We start from the raw sequence: 24,007 nt of genomic DNA on the forward strand, positions 1-24,007 counted from the left end.
ATGATAATTTCCAAACCAAAAAAACAAAACCAAACAAAAGCAGGGGATAAAATGCTAATTTGGTATAACGGCATCGTTGGCACGGCATCGCTGGCATTACTGCCACTCTCCGACGCCGATTTTGTTCATCGCGCGCCTGAAATGATACAAATTAATAATCTCCATAATATGAATGTTCAATTAAAAAATGAATGCGTACCCCCTTACGGTAGCGCCATTTCTTTGAATCCGTTAAAGCCTTCCACAAAATCGCTGCTCTAGAAACGATTGCGTGTTGTTGTTTTAGCTCTCGATGTTCTCTACGGTATGTAGCCACAAATTCAAAAAATGGATTGATCAAAGCCATTTTCCTTTTTTCTATAGAATATTGGAGATTATTTTATGAAATTCTGAAAAGAAAAGGAGAGGGGAGTTTAATATGGTATTTATTTGTTGAACTGTAATTTTTCTTTTTACTTTTATTTGTAAGAATTTTAAATAATCTGATGTGTCTTACAACTGTACCAAGTTACGAATGGGGTTCGAAAAACCGAATTGCTAGCTGTATACGTGTACGGCAAACCCCACGCCAACTAGATGGAATAAAGTTAGATTTGATCAAAACGACGCCGGCGGATTCGCATCCTGGGAAACATCCTTCTTTTAGGTTTGCAGTGATCCCTCTGTAATCCTTGCACTTCAGTTTTGTTGGTGTCCAGCCCCATTGATACTGCTGCCGCCTGTCATCTGAATCATCGAGTACAGAATATCCTTAAAGTCTATCTATTGGCAATAGAATTAGGATTTTGGACAATATAACATCCTTTTTTATGGGTATTGAACTCAAGGCACTCTACAGGCTAGAAAGCTATAAGATAAGGTTGCCACACCCCGATCCGAATAACTCCCTTTATTTTTGGCTATTTGTCACTTTAAATTTAATTTATGTAATGTTTTATTATGTTTTTGCTTGGTATGTATTAATATTTAAAAAAATAATAGATTAACTCTACTCCCCACAACTTCATCTCCCTCGTCCGTGTCTCTGGATCTATTTGTGCTCCCCATCGTTTCTCTCGTATCATATATATCATATTATATCATATCAAGACTAACATCAAGTCGAAGAAAGTTGCAACTCCAATTTGCAATGGTAAAGCATAAAATTATTCTGTATACAAGTTGTTTCCTCTTCCGTTTTCCGGTCCAAGGACTGTGTTGGTAGTATTAGCCTGCTCCGAGTCCGGTTCATGCTGATCGAAGCCAGCCAGATCGGCCGGCTTTAGCATTCCACGCGAATATGCGTATTCGATGAGGGCCAGGTGACAGAACACGTACTGTTCGGGCATCTGAAGACAGTGGGCTCGCTGCGAGCGGATCTTTTCAACGGTTCCACGTATGTCCACCGTGCCCACGTCCTCCAGGCGCGATATGCAAGTGGCCAGGGTGATGAATGTACCTGTGTAGAGTTTTTGGTAGTCAGTCAATCTGGCGTGGATTGTCTACAATGTTGGCGACTCACCTGAGCGTCCAATGCCTGCACTGCAGTGCACCACAATGGGCGGTCCAAGGGGATGACCCGCCCAGGTGTCGACCAGTCCTTCGAGGACCTGCGCCTGCTTCTCACGCACCTTCTGCACGAAGTTCAGCATGGTCATGGCCGAGCTGGGAATGCCATAGTCCGGCCAGCTGGTGAACTGCCAGTGTGAGACATTGCGAACTTCGTCTGTCTGTTGGCGAAATGACAAAGTGATTCTAATAATATTCGCTATCGTTGTACTATAAAGAAAGCTTCACCTTTATGTTTCTCAATTCTAACGAGGTAACCATGTAGCCCTCGTTGCACTCAACGCTAATTGTTCGCACATGGTAGTCGCCAAACTCTAAGGAGCCTTCTTCAGTCGGCTCCCAGTACTGGGCGCATTTCACACATCCGCGCTCCACCACGCGCATCGTCATCACTATAAGTAAACAATGTTGTTCCCAGATCATGCGCCAAAAGTCCTTGCATGTGTTTGGTAATGGACCTGGCGGAGTTAACTCCATTAGCATATAGTTTATGCATATGATTAAGTGTGTCATCATCGCTTACCTTGAGTTGTTATATAGGCACTATTTTCTTTGTAGCCATCGACGAAGTTCGCATTTATGTAATCCGACGCCTCGTCGCCGTCTTCGTGTGTCAGAACCACTCGATATTGATCGTAGCAGAGGACGTCTGCGAAGCGATTCTTGGTCAGATTGGCATGCATTCTGCGAGAATATAGGAACGTTAATTATCAGTGGTCTAGAATGAAGATTTCATTTGACCTACCTCGAATGCCAGAAGGTGCCCTCGGGCGGCCTATTCCGAATGACCGCGTACTCCTCAATCAGACCACGGAGTCCGCCCTGCTTCATCATCTGGACAATCTGATGAATGGACTTGGAATCCCCTCCTGACCATCGAGACTATCATCGACACTCATGTCGGATGAGGCGCTGCTGGGCGGGTTCAAAAACTCTCTGCCCCCATTGGTGGTGGCGCCGTTAGCTGCTCCAGCAGCTGTGGTGGCGTACGTGATGGTACTGTTGTTGTCCGCGGTATTATTATCGCCCCACTGGTGGACGGCGCTGATTATCCTGGTTTTTTGATTGTTGGACACAATTTCTGATCCAGTTTCTGAACTGGATCCGGATCCATCGCTCACATCCATGATATTGGCCAGCAGCTTGTCCTCACGATTCATCATCGATTGGCGGCAGCTGAGCAACGATGTGTCGCGATCGACCTCCAGCGTGCCACCCAACTGAAGGGGCAGCGTCTTGCGCGGCACGTGCAGCGCCAATTGGGGCACCGATACAGGGAACACTCGCTCGCGCAGCTTCTTTCGCACGAATAGACGCAGGATCTTAATGAGTGCTTTGAACCACAGTGGCGCTGTCACGATCAGACCTTCTTCAGACGCGCTGGATAACTGGCCATCAAGAATCAAAAAATGTAGACAGGTTTTTTTCTGTGACAGCTACGATTTCTTACTAGCTCACTTTGTAACGTCTCAATAAAGAGTATTGTTTTGACAGTTCACTTATGGCAGGTCAAAATGTTCCTTAGATGTGAATTTTTTAGAATTTCAGTCGACTACTCTTTCTTTACAATCTGCGTACGAAATCGAATTAAAGCGTTATCCTTTGAACAATTACTACTTCATTTACCGCCCCTATAATTATAAATAAAAATTTGTGAAGCTTTTACTTTAAAACCTTAATTGCCTTAATTATTTATAAAATGCGTATTTATTTTGGAGGGGTTCCCACCATAACTTGGCTAAAAATGCTGATAAAGAAGAAAGAATAACTGTTTTGAGCAGCTATTTACCAGTGCTAACAATCCCTATAACTTTTTGAAGAATTTAGAAAAATTAATTTTTGGGTCAATTTTTGCATTTTTAGAAAGGGGTAACATCATCAAAATTTGCAAAAAATGGCCAAAAAATAGAATTTGCATTTTTGAACACAGTTTGATTGGAAATTTAATTACGAGCTCAACGAGGTATGACATTCCATATACAGACAATTATTTTAAAAGTTGTGGCCAAAAAACTGATTATTTGATAGACCGAAATTCGGAAAATCGTCTTTTGCCAAAAATTTGATATTTACAATCGGAATTTTCATCATAACTTCGCTAAAAATAGTCATATATATGTAAGAGTAACTGTTTTGAGCAGATAATTACCAATGCTAACGATCCCTATCACTTTTTGAAGAATTTAGGAAAATTAATTTTTGGGTGAATTTTTGCATTTTTTGTAAGGGGTTACATCATCAAAATTTGCAAAAAATGGCCAAAAAATAGAATTTGCCTTTTTGAACACAGTTTGATTGGAAATTTAATAACGATCTCGACGAGCTATGACTTTCATTATTTGAACAAATATTTTTTGTGCTGTGCCCAAAATACTAATTATTTTATGCCCGAAATTCGGAAAAACCGCTTTGCCAAAACGTATAAAATTGCTTAAAAATAGAATTCCTATTTCTTATTACAGTTCGATTGGAAATTTAATTACGAGATCAGAAAGGTATTTTCATATTTGCATTCCATATTTGCTTATTTATTTTCAATGTGTTGTATGAAAATCGGATTGCTTAAACTTTTTGTTTGATTAGGTAAATAAATTTCCTAATATCGTTGGCAAGCCCCCCATATTTTACGTTCAATTAATTAAATCACTACAAATGATGCCCAAGTATTTTAAAATTAAAAATTAATGTGAGAAATGTTTTTGGGCAATTAAAATACGTTTGCAAATATTTGTACAATTTCGCAGTGAGTTGCTTCGATGCACACCCTCTCGATTTTCTCGAATCTGGTTTATAAATATCTGGATTATCCATCTCGGCACATTCCACACAAAACTGCGTTGCTTGAGTGAGCAAATGAATAAATGACTGACTGACTGAATGACTTACTGTAACGCATGCGTGGCATGTGTGCGGTCCAGAAAACCAAAAAAAAATAAAATAAAATAAAAGTTGGGGAAGGGGAAGGTCAGGGTCTAAGTGCCATTTCCGTTTTCCACAAGCAAACAAACAAATTGACCCAACAAATCGCAGAAGGACAAATGGGGATGGATATATGATGTTACTTATCCTTGGTTCGCCGGCCAATTGATGCACAATTAGTATCGCACAAGTGCCCGGCATTCTTCACTTGTTTTGACAAGTGCACACATTTAGCGAAGGAAACGCACTCGTTATTGTTTCCCATCTTCACGCACAATTTGTCGTCACTAGCCGATGACTTAATTCATTTAGCAGATCCCAAATGTGCAGCCGGGGGATGGAGAAGTGGATATAGTCATGGGATCGTCCGGAGAGTCCGCTCAGTTGCTCGCCAATCGCCGCTGCTAACGGATGGCGATCTCATCGTCCTCGTCGTCGTTTTCCAACTACTTGATGGCGGTATTTGCCCAGGATAGCAATAGTAGTGGCAGTGCAAGCGGAAGTGGAGCAGCCGCCGACTCGGAGGACTCCCAGATTGGCCAGGAGCCCAATCCAGGTGGGCAGGAGAATCAGGGAAATCACAGGAGGCGACCGCCGCGCCAGAAAATCAATGCGAGGGAGCGCTACCGGACTTTTAAGTGAGTGAAAAGTATATATATATTTATAAACAAAATATGTACAAGGTACATGGTTGAAAGTGTATTTATTAACAATTAACCATTTTATATATCCAATTTTTCTAAACAAAATCAGTGTTAATTCCGCCTACGAGGCATTAAGAAGTTTAATACCCACGGAGCCCATGAATCGCAAGCTTTCAAAGATCGAGATCATCCGCCTGGCCAGCAGCTATATAACGCATCTAAGTAGCACCCTAGAAACAGGTTGGCAAAAAAACGTTAACCACATAAAACTAAACTAATTTGTTTAAATTTTTAAGGCACTGAATGCCAGCCATGTTTGCTGCACAAGTACGAGAGCGAAAGATTAACTCGACGTATCAGTATCTGCACCTTCTGCCTGAAAACCAAGTGAAATTTATTATTAACTGGATATTTCTAAGAATATTTTTATATTTCGTCGTATCTGTTGCATTTAGGAAATCAAAGTGGGCGCCCATTTGAAGCGCCACCTATGGTAATTTTCTGAAACGAACTTGCCGCGAACGTGAACTGCTTGCCAACATACAACTGCTTTACTAGGCTGTTGTACTTCTTCAACATTTCGATCTCTTGTGTAGGAAAAAATAAATTAAATATATATTTTATACATATAATAATAAAATCTATTAACAAATTTGTGTTTTGATCAAGTAGTTTGAATAAGAGTTCACAATCAACACGAGCAATTTAATATTTGTCGCGAAATTGACGCCATCTGTGCGGATGTTTTCCGCAACTGCGCCACCTGTACTTCATTGAGATGACTAAAATTAGTAGCTAGATCCGCAGTATAAAATACAAATATACATATAATAAGAAAACAAAAAGTAAACAAAACGCGGCTTAGGCAATTTTACTTATTAAATAATTGTTTGATGCACATTACTTCATGTTCTAACAACTGTTAGTGATAGAACGAGATTTTAGTTTAAAACACGCGGTAACTCTGAAATAGCTACGAACTAGCTAAATAGCAACAAAGTGCCGGTGTTTTCGTAAGTATTTTACCACATGCAGAAAACAGTCACGCTGTTCCCGCCAAAACATAACTGAAATAAAGTAAATAATAAAATTTAACAATAATAACAAATAGCCCCTTCGATGGCCACAAAACGCGTGCTGACCCCCAATATTTTGGAGAATGATAACACCGGCGTGACGTCATCCAATCCGCATAAAAAATTCAAAGAGCAACTGCCTTATTCGTCAGACGAACTGGAGAACATTGATTGGGGTGACAATGATGACTTCGATTTGGAGCTGATTGCAGCTATGGATTCGATATCCAATCATCGATTGAAGCTCACCGAGTGGCAGCGTTGTGAAGTGGTGCAGCTGGAGCAGCTCCCCAATAGAAAAGGCCTCAAAGTGCATGTTAAGAGGATTTCTGGCGGGGATCCGGACACAGCTGATTGCCAACTGCTACCGCCGTGGAATTGCATGCCAGTGCAAGTTGGGGATACTGTCTCCCTGTTGGGCAAGTGGGATCCGTCTGCAGGATGCTATGTGGTCGATAAGGAGCAGGGTTACTGCGTGTCCCATCCAGATTTCCTCATTTCCGGCACCACAGTCACCGGTTCCCTGTTTTGTAAACGAAAATCCGTTCTGCAGGAACGATTTCGCGGTCTGGACTCTGGAAACTCTGTTGTAAGTACAACTCGATATCAGCATAACCCAACTTAACGTATGTATGAATGTATTCCCTTTCAGATGGTCATTGGCACTCTGGTGCACGAATTGCTGCAAAAGGTTCTACGCCAGAAGCTCTTCGATAAGAAACACATCCAATCTGCCCTCCAGGAAATGCTGGCCAGCTCTTCTTTGGCTCATTTACTCTATGCCAGCAATCTCAGCCAAGGGGAAATGGAGGATCATCTGATGAAATTCATTGATCCGATTGTTAGCTTTGTGGCCCAATATGTGAAGGGTGAAACGCCAAGTGTTTTGCTGCCCGAAGTCTATAGCGGTCGCATCCACGAGATATGCGATATAGAGGAGAACCTCTGGGTTCCCCAACTGGGACTCAAGGGTAAGGTGGATGTCTCCGTAAAGGTGAAAAATCAACGGCAGAGAGAGGAGATCGTACCACTGGAACTGAAGACTGGTCGAGCCAGCTTCTCCATGGAACACAAGGGCCAACTGCTGCTCTACCAACTGATGCACTCTGCCCAGGGCAGGGATACTCAGTCGGGATTGCTTCTGTACCTCAAAGAGGGACTCCTAAAAGAAGTTGCCAGCGGGAGAAACGAGCAGAGGGATCTCCTTATGCTAAGAAATGATCTGGCTTACTGGCTAACACGTGAAGTAGCCATTCCGGCTGGCAAGGAGGATCCACTGGAGCAACTGCCGCTACCCGAACCCGTTTACCATCACAGCGCCTGCGGCAATTGTGCCTACAATACAATTTGCTCCAGTTTCGCACAGAAGGATTCTAGTTTACAACTAAGCGACTCACATCCCCTCAAGAAACTCATGCCACAACTATTGGAGCATCTAAGTGAGGCAGACCACGCCTACGTGCAGCATTGGTGTGGCTTGCTGGCTCTAGAAGAGCAACACAATCGACAGTCCTCGCATGCGAGGTCTTTTTGGACGGAGGACCCTGCGAAGAGAGAAAAAGAAGGCAGAGCCATTCGACATTTGAAGCTGGTGAAGGGTCAAGAAGTGGTATTAGAAGAGGGACGCTATCGCCAGACCTTGGAGCTCGGTGAAGAGGCAGATCCCAGTCGAGATCTCAGCCTCAGTGGGGTACGTTTTGCCCCAAAACCCAGATATCAGTTTATTCTTAATCCGACTCTTTCTTTTAGTTCGGCTTGGGCGAATATGTGGTAATCAGTTCCACATCCCGTTTGGCCGTTGCCGCTGGCTATATTGTATCCATGGAAGCTCGTCGTTTAGATCTTCGTCTGGAGAGAGATCTTAGCCAGCGTTATAGCCAGGAGGGCTTTATTATTGATAAGCACGATTCGCAGTCCTTTGCCACTTTTAACTTTTCCAATCTTGGTATGCTGCTCTCCGAGGGAGAACGCTTCCAGGAGCTGAGAGATATTATTGTGGCCAAAAAGCCACCAGAGCAGCACAAAGTTCTGCCCAAGATCATCCTCACCAAAGGAGCATCCATGCTGCTGAAACTAAACAAAGTGCAACAAAATGCTGCTTTGCGTGCTTTGACAACCAGCAGTCACATGTTGATTAAGGGACTGCCCGGCACTGGCAAGACCCAGACATTGGTTGCCCTTGTCAGACTGCTCCATCTTCTCGGAAAGAGTGTGCTTATTACAGCACAAACGCATTCGGCGGTGGACAATCTGCTCATGCGTTTGCTGCCTTTTGAATTGCCCATGATGAGATTGGGCTCTAGCTCTAGGATTCATAAGCAGTTGGAGGAAATCAGCGAAGATAGGCTAACAAAAGACTGCAAGACAGTAGAGGAATTGGAGAAGGCTCTGGCGCGGCCTTCCATTGTGGGAGTGACCTGTCAGGGAACTGGACATCCGCTCTTTCAGCGTCGTCATTTCGATTATTGCATCGTGGATGAGGCCACGCAGGTGTTGCAGCCCACCGTGCTGCGTCCATTGATTCACTGCAGCAAATTCGTCCTTGTGGGAGATCCAGAGCAGTTGCCGCCGATTATCAGATCCAAAGAAGCCCGACAGAGGGGAGCGGATGAGACTTTATTTCAAAGATTGGACTCGGAAGAGGCCACCGCCGTTTTGAGTCTGCAATACCGCATGAACAAGACCATTACCCGGCTGGCCAATGAGCTCACCTATGGAGGAGACCTAAAGTGTGCCTCGGATGAGGTGTCCGGCGCCAGGTTTGAACTCGAACTGTTGAACCAAGCACCCAGATGGGTGCAGCGTGCGTTAACAACTCACTTAGAGCAGGCAGTCACTCTGATAAATACAGGGGATTGCTTGGAGCGTTGCCAGGAATTCGTTTATGCGTCCCAGCGACTGGTGGATACCTGCTCCTCCATAGAGCAAAGCTTTGGAGAGGACAAAGATGAGATTAGGAAGCTTACATCCAAAAAGAGAGTATCCAAATACACTAACTACTGTGAAGCGGGCATAGTGATGCAACTCCTTAGGTATTTATTAAAATCGGGCTACGAAGCCTCCAGGATTGGCGTGATAGCACCATATCGCGCTCAAGTAGAGCTATTCAAAAAGCTCGCCTCCAAACTGGACACCGACCTGGAGTGCAACACCGTGGATCAGTTTCAAGGCAGGGATAAAAACCTCATCATATACAGCTGCTCCAAAACAGGTGGTGATTTCTCCGACATGGAACGTTCGCGGGAGGCAGAGATCCTGGAGGATCAGCGCCGTCTCACAGTGGCTATTACCCGTGCCAAGAACAAACTCATCCTACTGGGGGACATTAAGTGCCTGGAGCAATACGGACCCTTCCGCCAGCTTTTTAAGCACATTCCGGACAGGTGTCGGCTCAAGTTGGAAGAAGGCCGCATGGAGTTTGGCTGGCAGCGCATCCAAGAGGATTTGGTTGGTCTAATGGACACCTAGGTAATTGCTATATTTACACAATATATTACTTTTTTTATTATTATTATTTACTTGGCTTGTTGAAGAAATTATTCTAAATAGGATGCATTTTTGTAGCATTTAATGTTTACAAGATATGCTGATTAAAGTCAATTTATTTAATAATTTAAAATTTTTGCTGCTACAAATTTAAGAATAATTGTTTATTTGCGAGAATCGTTGCTCAGTAAATCCAAAGTCCTCACTTAAGACCCCTCAATAAAATCTTTAAAACATGGTTATTAACCGCATTACTAGGGCTTTGTTTGTTTAAAGATTTGCTGTAATCTTTTAATCCAGAAAATAGCTTTATAAACTATTTTCCCACATGGCAGTCTTTATAGTATTTATATATATATATTTGTACTTCTTACCACCACCCACTCCAGCCGTTGTTCGTGTGTGTTCCTTCTCTTGGTTGCCACCTTCCACCTTCTCATCCCAGTCCCGAAAACCTGCCCCTTCCAAGCGGAAGTTGGGCACCTCGAGGTCTGAGCTGCTGCTCTGCGTGCCCTGAATATGTGTATGTGGGGGTATATGGATATATATGAGTGTATATGGAACATATGGAGAGGCGGGAAAGGGGCACTTGCAGCGGATGCATTTAACAGCCAGGAGCGAACGTGAGTCATCCTTGAGATGATTATCGTATCATTATCGTCATCGTCATCCATGCAGGTGTGTTATGTTCGCCTGGGCAAATGGCAGTTACCAAATGCGAGATTGATTGCCCTCAAAGGCGGGAAAGGCTAAAGCAGAGACAAAAACGAAACCCAATGAAATGAAATTTAATGAAATGAGAAGACAGCGCTTAAAATAGGAGAGAAGTAAGGCAGGCAAATGGAATACCCTAAAGGGTTGTAGTAGGAGTAGTAGTAGTAGTAGGAGTAGTGGTAGGAGTAGTAGTAGTAGGAGTAGTAGTAGTAGGAGTAGTAGTAGTAGGAGTAGTAGTAGTAGGAGTAGTAGTAGTAGGAGTAGTAGTAGTAGGAGTAGTAGTAGTAGGAGTAGTAGTAGTAGGAGTAGTAGTAGTACTAGAAGTAAAGATAGTAGGAGTAGTAGGATTAGTAGTAGTAGTGCTAGAAGTATAGATAGTAGGAGTAGTAGGTATAGTAGTAGTAGTACTATATAGTAGTAGAAGTAGAAGTAGCATTTAGATTAACTCTTCTAATGTCTAATGTGTAGTACTAGTAGTAGTATTAGTAGGGTGGTTCTTTTTTACCACATCCCTGATAAAAGTGCGTATACCCCATTGGAAGAGTCCGAAAACACCAAGATAACCATTGGAGGGCAGAAAGCGGACACAGTCAGATGGATATGCTATGTGAAAGACGAATACTCGCATGTTGGGAGTGGAGTGACAACCAAGAGCAGTAACAGTAACAGTCCGGGGGAAAACAACAACACTAATGGGCATAAGCAAATCGCTTAATAAAATATTTGAAATTCATTTCGCGCCGCCGCTTGGCAGCCGTTGGCATTTCGATGACAGCATTTAATGCTTATTATGTAAACCCTCTTTTTCTCTGAGTATTATGCGGTTTTGGGTATAGGGAATGGTGTGGACTGAAGTGGAGTGGTGGAGAGTGGATCCAAAACAAAGGTCAGCCACAATATTATTGGGCACTGAATTGATTTTGAGTTCCGGCCAAACCCAAAATGTGGTTTTTTTGAAACACCCTCCACCCTCCAACGTCTCCCTCCACTTGTGTGTGCGCAACAAATTAAGCCCATTAAGCATCTTCGAGCAGCAGCAGCAACAACAACATCACCTGTTGCAATAGATTGAACACTCCAATCGCAAGATGATCCACAAAAGCCATTTGTCTATAAAGCGGCTCAAATCTGTGGGATGATGCTGGCCGATGGGCTTTAACTTTCGCACAAATTTCCGTCGAAAATTGCACAAATTTAGCTTAATAGGTTATAATTGTACTTATGATAAACGGTTTAAGACGAAATTAGGAAATTTTACACCTTTTAACTTGGGCCAAATGAAATTATTGCTATGGGTATAATTGAAAGTTAAAAAATAATCGAATTTCACATTAAAAGGAATGAAAAAGTACAAAAGTACAATTAATTGATTTTTTGCATTGTTCGTTTTAAATTGAGATTTTAATTAATTAAATAATTTTGAATTTAATTTTAGAAATAATTGAAAATATACTTCTATTTTACATATCTATTTTTGAACAAATCGCTGCCATGGCTGAATAAATTGATTTAAATTAATTTCGATTTGTGTATTTTAAGGGGAATCACCTAAGCTAAGCTCTTTTGAACTTTTAATCAATATAAATAATTTAATCATTTCATTATACTATTAATATATACCTTTTATATTTGTAAATATTGTCATTTTTTAAAATCTACAACAAGAATGTCTTGCACAACCCAATAACCATTTACCTCAATTATTGCCAACAATTAGTGACCGATTTCACTGCCATTTAACCCTCAAACCGCAAAAGTGTGTCCATAATTGATAATTTTTTCTGGTCATGAAGCAAATTAAAGCAGCGCCATTAGTTTTTCTTGGCTTTCGTGTGTAATTTGAGGGCCCAAGAACTGCGTTTTGTTTGCAGCGCTTACGTGCTTTTACGTCTTTCTCGCCCGCTGGCTGGCAGTGCTTAACTTGGCCAAAAGTGCCATGTTAACTGGTTTAACAGACTTTAACTGGCTTTTGCGGCTGCGCAGCAACTGGTTGTGTTTGGTGTTGCTAGTTGCTGCTGCTGTTGCTGCTGCTTGGCCTCTGTTATGTCGCATGTTGCTGGTTTCTGGTTGCTGTTGGCCACGCTTTTTGGCCACCAAACGGATTCAGTGCAGCGGCGACTCTCGAACGGTATTGTTGGCTTTAGCGGTAACTCGCCATTGGCCGCGCATACGAAAAAAGATACTCTGTTTATATAGTCAATCGTTTCTACTTTTTTTTCTTTTTTTTTGTTCAATTGTTGCCTTCGTTCGTGGCTGGAACTTTTCTTGCATTTTTTTGCTTTTCTGTTTGGCTTGGTATTTTTTTTTCTTGTTCAATTTGCGTGCCTCGAGTGAATGTGGATAATTTGGCAGATAGTTTTTCTGCGATTTGATATGTGTGCGGATTTAGTTATTCAGTTATATTGGGCCAAAAAGAGCGCCGCCGACGCCGCCGCCGCGCCTGGCCGAAAGTGAAAAACTGAATGCGCAGACGTGTGTAACAGTTTTTACTTTCGGCCTGGTTTTCTGCCTTTTTTCGGCATCTCTAGTAGTTGCTGTTTGGGTTGCTTTTTTTTATTATTTGGTTGCTGCTGCTGCTGGGAGGCAGTGGAGCATTTAGCCAAGATCCGTGCAGATTGCATAAAATACAGACAGACCAGCAACAGCAGCAACTGCTAACTGCAACCGCATTTAGCCCAGTTTTCTGAGCAAATATTTTCCAAAAGCTAACGACAAAAAAATCTCACACTAAATCTTAGCGTTATTTTTTCCTCCTCGTCGTTGTCGTCGCGTTTAACTCAAATTATAACAACAACAACGAGAGCAGCATCAACAACAACAGCAACATCAGCAGCAACAACAACACAAGTAACAACATCTAGCCCAAAGGAGCCTTGTATTGCCACCTCGACCAGCAAAAAGCCGCCAAAATGCTTCCGGTAAGTGGTTGCAGCGATATATAAGAAAGAAAAAAATCCACAAAACAACTCTCGACATTAACTGCAAAACTGAGAAATCATTTTTATTTCGCATTTTTGTTTCTTTTTGCCGCTTTTGTGGCCTGCATTTTGTACGCAATTAGCGCAAATCTGGCGAAAAGTAGTAAATATTTAGACCAGTTACCAGTTCGGCTATATCGACTGGATTTCCTGGCCCGCTTAAAAAGGCTGTGATTTATTTCGTTGAAAACAACCTTGGCAGGATCCGCGCTCGAAAGCTGTTATCCTTGCCCAGGGCAAAAAAAAAAACAGTAATAAAAAAAGCGAAAGATCAGGAAAGATCGCTAAACTGGTTACTCTTCGTTCTCGCTGATTTGAATAATTCATGGAGGCCGCGATTTCGATTTCGTTTGCCTGGTTTAACTTGATATTAAAATGTCTCTCTTAGATGATTGCATAATTAATTTGTGTGACACATCGTGCTGGGCGCGAAGAATTCATCAGAATATTAGTTTCCGACGTGTTAAGTAATAGTTCTAACAAAAGTAAAAGTTTTCTAGTTTATGTAGTTCTAAATTCATGAACAGACTAACTGCTGGAATTTTAGTAATTATCTATGATTTTTTTTTAAATGTTTGAAATTCCTAATCAACTAGATCAAGATAAGTTATCTAGATCTTGAAGAATTTTTACGACTCATTCAATTATGCATTTTATTTGCATATGAATTCCGAATCAAATATTTTATGGTTTATTTACATTAAAATTCATAAATACTAAGTTGGACATATCTAAAAACTATCTTTGATTAATTTTGATCGAAAGTTCAAGTTGATTAGTTATCATTCAGCTGGGGAATTCGGAAAAAAGTGAGAGGAATGAGGGATGCACGCCTACATAAATTGGTCTAAAAATCAATTTTACGATCTCGCGCCTTATGTAATGCCACAACTTTCAACGGATTAACACCTTTGAAGACGTCAACGATTGCAATTCCCATGCTAATCGAAGCGATCGAGTGCAAAACTCAAAACTTTAAACTTTCAAACACGAATCGCGAAATCGAGATACATTGCACGCATATTAAAAGATGATGATGGTGTCTACTTATTGCTATTTTGAGATACATCCCAGACTTTTACTATTTTACAATTTCACTAGCTCGGGGGTCCATCGAATCAAATTGAAACGCGGCTCTACATCCGCTTGGACCTTCGATGAGGCATATTTCTGGCCCGAATCTATGATATTTCTGTTGCTCATGCAAATTTGCTGCTGCGCATGCGCATAAAACCCGTTTAGGAATTGTGTTATTTTGTTGATGGCTCGATTTTTGTTATTTTTGTCAATTTTCGGCTTGAGCTTATTTTATTTTCGGCCACGTTTTTTCTGTAGGTCCGCGGGGGCGAAACAAGTTTGGCGACAAGTGCTGCCAAGACTAGCCAAAATGATGAGTCTCATCTCCGCCAATCCGTTTGACGTCAGGCCGCAAAAATGCGTGAGAAGAGGAAATCGTCTTCGGCTTTTGTTTTCATCAACAAAATAAAAAGAAAAATATCAGGCGGAAATCGGTGGCCCAGCCCCAGAAAATAAGCCAGTGAAAATTGCAATTTACAAATTCATGCACCAGCAAAGCTGCAACTGCAACATTGCAAGTTGCAACGCCAACGCGTTGCAGCCGCACCCAAAAGACAATGACAGTGAACTGAAAAGCAAGACGAGTCGATCCAATCCATTCCGATGCGATCCCAAGCCTCCAGTCAGCCGATCCTCCTCCATCTGCCATATGCATGCATTAAATCAGTCGGTTGGTCTATCCAAGTGTCTGATTTTCAATTCAATACCCTTTCCAAGTGGCTGCTTAACTTCTTCAGATGATTATCACCTTCAGAGCACAATTATATTTATATTTTTGTTAAATAGAATATCATATTATATTAGGAGTAACAAAAAGCTCATGATGCATTCATATTTCTTAAGTATCCCAAGCAAAAAATCCCAAAATAAGCAAAGTCATTAACTGATGAAGAGCTGTGCAAAAACCCAAGTAACTAACTGTGCATATAGGTCCGCGTTAATATTGAATAATTACATCCCGATGATGCTGATCTCGGATGAATACATACGTATAATCTGACCCCGGAGATGGTACATCCGCCTCGAAGTCATGGAAAGGTTTCCAGATTGGCAAATCGGAATTCGCAGCCGGCTGAAAGTGAAACCCGAAGAGCGTAGAGTTAAAAAGTGAATGTAGATACCTATATAAATTGAAATTGGCGACCTGCGGGGGGATGATGCGTTTTGGCATTTTATTCAAAAAGCATTATAGAAGAGTGTCATTAAGTTACCGGTTTTTTGGGCTATTAAACCGCATTGGCCTGAAATTCCAGCATTCCCAGTGCAATCGCCTTTGGTAATTGTATCTGTCAGATGCACAGATACACGTGCATCGGGATCTGTCTTCAGTTTTATTGCAAAATGTGCCATTTTTTTTTTCTTATTTTTGCTGCTGCCGTAGCTGCCTCAACTTACGTTACGTATACGCCACCGGCACACAGGGCACCAGCGGGTTAAGGCGATTTTGCGGGGTGGGGCACAGGCAGTGCGCAGATATATACTCCAGAGACTGCCGGGATGATTCAATTCCATGGCAACGACAACGACAACACCGCTAACCAGCCATGTCTGCGAATTGTGTTAAAACGGGGGTCTACCTCGGCTTTGATTTGGGAACATGCAAATCATTAACACGTCGACAGCCGACGGGGTGGGTCGGGTGCTTCCTTTGATATTTGAGTCTGCATTCGGTTGCAGCTTTTGGCATTTTGCAACCGCCCTTTAAGCGCCGATTTTCATTTGCTCATTGCTCAATTAAATTATGAAGAATTAATAATAAAATAGTAATGGAATTAAATAGAATGAACTAAGTGGGTTCTTACTATTATAAATAGGAACTTGAAACATTGAAAATTAAGTAGTAAATTAGTGCCTTACAATCAACCTCTTGGCCAATTAAATAATATATGTATATACTCAATGGCCGCACTTTCTATCAAAAAATCAGATTCCCACCCTTGGAGCCCAGCCTCTGGGGCCTTTAGGCGGCACTCGAGACGTAACTGTTAATTCAACTGACAGATTTAAGCACATATAGCAAAAATACCAAATCTATATATGTATATTCATATTTATATTCATATTCATATAGCCATATATAAGTCGGTGTTTTTACAGACAGACTCATGGATCGGTTATGCGGCCTGAAGGTCAACGTGTTTCGAGGCGGAGAAAAAGCAAGAGTTATAAATTAATTTATTAAGCCAGAGCGTCGAAGCCAACCGAGTTCCACTCGCGGCATTTAAACTCGTTTTCTTGGGCAGCAAATAGCCTGGCCGTCGCAATAACAAAACAAAGCACTTGCTCAAATTCCTGAGTCTCTTGACCAACGGTCCGACTGACCCCCAATTGGTATTTAAAAGAATGTGACTGCATTTGCCACACGAACACAAATGGCCCAAACGAAACGAGACGAAATGGCTAGGAAAATAAATCAAAACGAGGAGTGGAGGGTTGGTTAACAATTGCCACTTTAATTGCCGCAAGGATGGCGTCTAAATAAAGGGAGAGCTTTGTGACAGATTTGCTCGGAAATTGAAGTAAATAGTTTAAGCATATATATTTTTGCAAAATTTTGCACAATAACCTAATCAATCCATTTATCTTTCTATTTAAGAAATTCGATGGCTGCCATTTCTCTCAATTAAAAATGAATCTGAAAACCTTTTAAGCTTCTTGCGCATCTGTCATATTTCACTTCGTCTTTCACTCTCTAATTCACTTCCTCTAATTTCCATTTACAATCAAGAGGCGCACAAATTTCAAAGTCATGCTTCGATCTAATTAAGTTGAGTCCGGCTAATCGGATGTAACAATGGCATTATCTTCATGGGCAACCAAATCTCCGCCTTAACCCCTGGCCACCCCGCTTTTAACCCATTGGGAGTCACTTCACGAGCCGCTGAAAATCATCCAAAATTAGCCAGTGCCAGTGCCCAGTTTGTTTTTTTTTTGTTTTTTTTCGACCTCAGCCTCTGTATCTCGGACTTGGGATTTTCATCTGCAACTCAACTTGAACCTGAATGTGCATCACGATAATGGTTTTTGTTTTGTTTTCTCGGGTTTTCATGTTTTTTCACGGGTTTCTGTGTTTTTTGGTCGGCCTGTTGCCGGATGCGCCAGTCAGCTTGTATCTTTCTTTTTTTTTTAACAATTTTTTTCGAATTTGTGGACTTAATAATTTCCACTGAACGAAATTGAAAGTGAGCAAAACCGAGACCGCAGAAGGCGCAACAACGGTTAAAAGTTAATACATAAAAAAAAGGTATAAATAAATTGTATACTAAAGCCGTGTGTTTAAAAGGGCATAAAAGTTACGCAAGATCAACGCTCTTCGATTGAGCTTCTTCCGTTTTGGTTTTCTTTTTATTTGCTGCTCATTGTGTTGAGATGACATAATTGGTTCAAATGGCAAAAAGAAATGCTCGCAGCGCTTTTACAACTGTTTAATTTGGCCACCGGCAATAAAAAAAAACTTAACAAAAAAACCCGGCAAGTGGTGGTGCAGAAAAAAATAATAAAAGAGATGAGTTGGTGTATAACACCTACCGTTAGCCGCTGCTAATTTCGCTTGGCTTGCCAATTATCGCTTAGGCCGCTGCTAATTGCAAAGTAAATGTGCTGCAAGTTTGTTGTGGATCCATCCGGCGCCCTACGAAAAAATGTGGATTTATTTTGGTAGAGGGAGAAATAGGGGGTAGGGGGTATTATATAGTTGAGCTGGCCTGACAGACGTCCAACTTTCGATTTCACTTTGGAGTGGCGAATCGGCGAGCGACTTACGCACCTGAATCACGCACTAAAAAATGTCGCTGGCCTGCCAATTTGTAACTTGGCTGAAAGGCTATTGACTTGCTAAAATGGTTATGTAATGCATTCACACGCGTGCCATTGAGAATTAGGAAAAAGGCACATCTAACCGCAAAAGATACATATGTATCTACATTTTAATCATCTGAATCGATTTCGCTAGTTAAACACGATGTTATTAAGCGAAAATTTCCCTTCGCTAGCCTTTTCTTTTCCATTTCTTTGACAGATGATCTTTGAAATTGCAAATTAAATTAACATACAATTAATTGATTTCTTGTCTGTATACTACATATTTTTTGTAGCTCTTTGGCCTTATAGTTTTCTTTTCAAAAGCTTTCACTACTGTATTACAAACCTGATTTTTTTGCTGTCTTTTTGACATAACCGTATGTTGACAAATCGCAGAAATATTGTTCGGCGATATGATAAATGACAGTAGCAAAAATATTTCACTCAAGAAGACAACCTAAAAAGAAATGAAAAAAAAATCCGGAGAAAAGATACATGTGTTGCACTTGCAGTTTTCTGGTTTTCATGTCATGCAAATCCGCTCGTTAATCCTCCGACGACTTTTCATGGTCAACTCATGTGTGCGATCTGCATGGCAATTAAGGTGACCAAACATTAATTAAAGTATCCGCCTGACAGCTGGCCACACTGGCAGGGAAAGTTTATGGCCAAACGAAATGATTGAGGGGGAGTTTTTGGACGAACGTTGTGGGAAAATGTTGGCTATTCCGTTTTAGAATTGAAATTAAACGATTTTATAACATTTTAAATACCTAAATAGCAAAGAGATAAAATCAGCAACACTTTGCTATCTTAACTTTTAATTAAAAGCTTAAAAGTTGCCGTTTTTTTTAATGCAATTTTTTGTGGACCTCATCGTGGTTTAGCCGCTTTGACTTTCGCCAAACATCTGGCCAAAAGTGGCATCCCCCCTCCACGCTTGCCAATCTCTATCGCCGGGCAATTTGCGTTAATGGGGAAAATTGCACCATTAAACGGCGACAAATGCAAAGTGATAAGCGGCTAGTAGGCGAAAAACGGGGTAGCAACTAATGGCCATTTCCAATGTCTTGTTTGTTTTGACCAACTTGATGGAGCACCTTGAAAACAAAACTGAAACCGAAAACGAATCGAAATCGCCATGTGTCTCAAAGACAATGCAGTCGAATTGAAATGATAATGAATTGTGGTGGAATGGTTATTAAAATTCTCTGACATTTCACGTTTTATTTGTCTCGATTTGATTGGATTTCGCACGCATTTCGATTAGACGAATGAGTCAGGCCACTCTAAACGGATTAGTTCCAGTTTCTGCGAGTGAATCATCAACGTCCCGGAAGCTGGACACGCGATGGAATCGATTCCATTGGCCATCATCCATCCCGCCTGCTTAGACCATTCAGGCCTTAAATTGAATTTTCATGCTGCAGCGCGCGCAAAAAAGGATAATATTTTGATTCGACAGCAGAGTGGAGCTTAAGTCCACTAAAATGCGGCGAAATTGGAAATTTTGGTGGGGGTGCCGCTTAAGTGGGCAAAATACTCTTTCTTCGAACATGTTGTTGGCCAAACACTAGCGATTTTGTAATAAAGTCTAACGATTTTGTAATAAAATTCTAAAAAAAAAATAATAGAAAGAACTCCTAATTATGCTGATTTATTTACAAGTAGTTACAAATATTGTTTTGAAATGCTTAAAAATTTCCATTATACCCTTTGCTAAACTCGGCTTACAAAACTTACACAATTCTGTACACCGAAAACCGAATGGTTGCCAAAATTTGTTGGAATTCTCATTAAAAGGCAGTCGCAAAATATTTGGCGTGTAATTGGATTTAATGAACTGCCCATTGTTGGGCTCGTGACGTGACGAAAACAATGCCGAATCGCTACGATGATGATGATAGTGATGGCGATGGTGAGGATGGGGATGGCCAAGATATGGTACATCATCAAGGCAAACTGCAGACAATGGAACAAAACCGAGTGAACTTGAATTCTGCAGTTTGGCCAAATGCAGAAATGTTAAATGCAAATTTTGACATCGATGCAGGCGATGATGATGTTGCCGAGTAGTAAATGAATGTATGAGCATTGACATTGATCACGAGAAGATGCGTGTTGAGATCGGAGATCCAAAGATGGACCGAAATCGTTTGATTTGGAGTGGGGTTTTCTATTTTATTGGCCTTGACAGGCACTGTCTCCATTTTTCACAATCATCAGTGGGCCAGTTTCACAATCTATCGATTTGATATGTACGCTTTATGGCTCAATTGTGTGAGAGCTGGAAAACCGCTTCGGCAGATGTGTTTTCTTTTTTTTTATATTTTCGTATTTGTATTTGTATTTTGTGGACCGCCGTTTGCTGACCCATAATGCATTGATCCAGCGGCCAAAACAAAGATGGACATAATCTCACCCCAACTGCAGCATCCGGCGACATCAACTTTCGCTTTTCTCATCGGTATCGGTATCGGTGTTTTTGGTTTACGTTTTTTGATTTTTGGTATTTGGTGGCCTCCTGTCACGCCAAAAGGTGATTAAGAAAGCCTCCAAGGAGCAAAAAGCGGAGCAGTCAGAGTCGTGGAAACGTATCGAGTGTTGCATTGGCGGATCGGGGGATTGGAGGAGGCTAACCCAATAACAGGTTCCCTAAGCGGAGTCAATGACTGGGTGACTTCTGCTCCGTAATTGGCAACTCTTGGCCAACGCAAAGTGCGTTTATTGGCTATCTTAATTTTCTTTTTTTTGACCCGGTCGGGCGGCTTTTCACTTGGCCAAAACGTTTCGATTCCATTGAGGAAAGTTCAAACAAGATTCGGGGATGCCTTTGACCGATGAGTGAACTCCAGAGGGTTGAGCTAAGATAAAAAACAATTTAAGGAAATAATTAAGTAGTGCATAAAGTTTGTTTTAATAAACAATTTTCTTGGTATTTTTCCTCTGTTTAATTTTTTCTTTGTCAATTGGACCTGACAATTGCCTCCCTTCTATTTACCTTCTTGGCCCGATTATTGTGTTCTGGCCGCTGGCCATGATTCAGTTTGGGTCGTGGTCTGGTCTGTTTGGTTGCCTAATTGAAAAAAAAGCCATGGTTGGGGGAAACTAAAAACTGAATGCCCGCGACTTTTGGACTTCGTTTTGGCGACTGGGAAAATAGATTCGCACGCTAATCTCGATGTTGGCCAACAATGCTCAACTTTCGCACGGCATAAATCCGGGCTAAATGCATGAGTTAATGGCATCAGCTTATCGGCAAAAGATCTGTGGCATTGTGCCGGTGGTTTTTGGATTTTGGCCCATGGGCTGTGGCTTTGGCACACCCAATCCTGAAGGCAACGGTGCTGGTGATGTTTTCCAAGTGACTATGGCTCCTCTGGACAAGTCGAGTGGCCTGTTGAAATGTCAAAACTTTTGTTTACAAAACTCTTCATCACGACACACCCGCTTGCTGCCCGCCCGCATGCCAAAAATTCAAACATTCCCCGAACCATCCGGTGCCGGCGTCGAACGGGGCGTATACGCAATGTCTCTTGGGCAGACATTGATCTCTGGGTCCGCGCGTTGCTTTTGTTTTACTTTTTGGGGCGTTGACATTGCGACGCTCTTTGGTACCTGGAACGTGACATGATGTGCGGCACATTCTACGTGCTACGGAAATTTCCAGTCAATTTCCAGGCGGGAGCGGTACTGCAGCGGACCCCCTTTGAATTTTAAGTTGCATTCAAGAGCCAAACTCAACTGAACCGAACTGAACTGAGCTGAACTTAACTTTATTTAACCACAACAGCATTTTGGCCAAGTCATGCTTTTCGGCTGTGAATGTGTAAGTGCTGATCTGGATGGCCAGCTGCATAGCTGGCCTCATAATCCCTGTTATGAATAGCCGGAGCATTATCTGCGGAATTTTTTTGTGTGGCCCAAGATTGATGGCCAGCAGACCCACAATTTACTCAAATATTCACACATGATTCACGAGTGTTTGGAAGAAAAAACAAGCACCCAAGCATAGTGTAAATATCCCCAGCGCACTGCACATAAATTTGTTTTGTCGAAAAATTGGTTTCCTTACACATTTGAGTCATTTTCGGGAATTCGTCGTATATTTTTATTTGCCCAAGAAAAGTGTTAAAGCCATAAACATGCCAAGTCATATTGTAAACGCTATAAAAATCATACGAAAACTGTATTATCCAAATAGCCAAAACTAAACCTAATTCATTTCCATAAAAGGTAATTAGTGGCTAGTTAATATAGTGAGCAACAAAAAATTTATTGAGTGTGTACCAATTAATAGTAATAATGCATATGTGTAATTCCATTAATCACTAAGCTGCCATAAAATTAAGCATTAGATAATTTGATGAATAACTTATTAAACTAAATAAATGGGAATAACTTTAATTGAATACATAAATCTGTGAAACTTATTCCACGAAGCATTGATTGGATACTTATTTAGTTAGGGATTGTTTAACATGTCCAGAAGTATCTCTTTGTAGACCCACTTGATTCATGTCTGTCAGGCAGCGAAACAAGCGGTTTCTAATGGGCAAACAGCTCAAGTATTGAGTATTAAGTATCTGGATCGACAATCCGCTTCTCATGATCTCAAAAGTTCTCAAAGTCACAAAGGCAAAATCGACCTGGTCCCAATACCACATAAATCGAGAGCAACTGGCGGCGATTTATGAGGCAGTTTTTGCTCGCCAAGATTCAAGGTTAAATCCAGATTTTATGCAAACCACACTGCAACTGAGAAAATTGCATATGTATACGCAATATTTGTGCATTTTTTGTGTATTTTTTTTCGGTTTTATTTTGTCGTAATGCGATGCCTTACGTAAGCAACGGGCTATCCAGCTGCAGTTGCAGTACATATATGTATGTATATACACAAGTGAGTAGTGCCTGTATAAATGTGCCACACACACTGGATCTCCGCAAGTGTTGCAACTTGTTGTCGCAGCAGCAGCAGCAACAGCAGCAACAGCAGCAACATCAGCTAACTGCAACAGCAACTTGTCCATAAATTGTACCGCCGATGGGGCTGTAAATCCGGCCAAAACGATTCTCAATTTTGGCCCGCTGTGGAAGCTGCTGTTTCAGCGCCCTGCAGCCACATCAACAGTGGTGTTGCAGCAGCAACAGCAGCAGCAACAGCAGCAGCAACACAGTCGACCAGGCCACATTTAGCCTGATTTTAATTGCCAACCGCTAGTTGCAATTAAAAGAAAATAAGGCTGCACCGATACAAAAGCAAAATACTAAAGCTGAAACTGTAATTGTAACTAAACTGAAAACAAATCTGGCATTTGCCTTTAAGTACATGTGTTGCCGATGTTGCTGCTGTTCACTTTGCGTAAAATCGACAAATTTGTCAAAGCAAAGAGTTTGCTGGCCAATCAATGCGAAATGCGAATTGCGAATTGCGAATGCGAATGCGAATGCGCATTGTACAATCCAAATTGTTGTCATTTCATTTTCATTTAAGTTGTTTAGCTTCGTACTTTTTCTCCGTTTATTTATTTTTGAGTAGCCTTTTTTTTTATTTTGGCATGCAATTTTATGTAAGCAGCTGCTGCAGTCGCTGCCATAAAGCAATGTTAAGCAATGCGTAAGCCAACTTAACCAAACCAAACTAACCACCATGTAAATGATGGCTATATATAAATGTAAATTGCCACAGCGTTCCATAAACATATCTTGTTTACCTATGCTGGTCCAATGACCCAATCAATGTCCACACACATTTTTATAA

General features: G+C 41.4%; 3 protein-coding genes and 1 pseudogene across 9 annotated transcripts in view; 3 read left to right on the forward strand and 1 right to left on the reverse strand.

Moving 5' to 3' along the window:
- Window positions 1-1,123: 1,123 nt before the first annotated feature.
- Window positions 1,124-3,075, reverse strand: LOC117147178 (annotated as a pseudogene).
- Window positions 3,076-4,878: 1,803 nt separating this feature from the next.
- LOC117147927 (transcription factor 15) lies at window positions 4,879-5,802 on the forward strand. Its single transcript, XM_033315063.1, has 3 exons — window positions 4,879-5,105; window positions 5,221-5,351; window positions 5,408-5,802. Exons 1-3 carry the CDS (start codon window positions 4,879-4,881, stop codon window positions 5,500-5,502), a joined length of 453 nt encoding a protein of 150 aa, XP_033170954.1. The 3' UTR covers window positions 5,503-5,802.
- A 337-nt stretch (window positions 5,803-6,139) lies between these two features.
- LOC117146814 (DNA replication ATP-dependent helicase/nuclease DNA2) lies at window positions 6,140-13,270 on the forward strand. Its single transcript, XM_033313363.1, has 4 exons — window positions 6,140-6,776; window positions 6,840-7,877; window positions 7,937-9,655; window positions 13,194-13,270. Exons 1-3 carry the CDS (start codon window positions 6,231-6,233, stop codon window positions 9,653-9,655), a joined length of 3,303 nt encoding a protein of 1,100 aa, XP_033169254.1. The 5' UTR covers window positions 6,140-6,230; the 3' UTR covers window positions 13,194-13,270.
- Window positions 13,216-24,007, forward strand: part of LOC117146812 (serine-rich adhesin for platelets) — a 32,858-nt gene continuing 22,066 nt past the window's right edge. For all 7 annotated transcript variants that reach the window (XM_033313362.1, XM_033313357.1, XM_033313358.1 and 4 more), the window contains exon 1: window positions 13,216-13,305. In XM_033313362.1, coding sequence (XP_033169253.1) covers window positions 13,297-13,305 — 9 coding nt within the window. In that variant the 5' untranslated portion in view covers window positions 13,216-13,296. The remainder of the gene's footprint in view (window positions 13,306-24,007) is intronic.

Source organism: Drosophila mauritiana, chromosome X (genome assembly GCF_004382145.1).
Source record: "Drosophila mauritiana strain mau12 chromosome X, ASM438214v1, whole genome shotgun sequence".
Lineage (NCBI taxonomy): Eukaryota > Metazoa > Arthropoda > Insecta > Diptera > Drosophilidae > Drosophila > Drosophila mauritiana.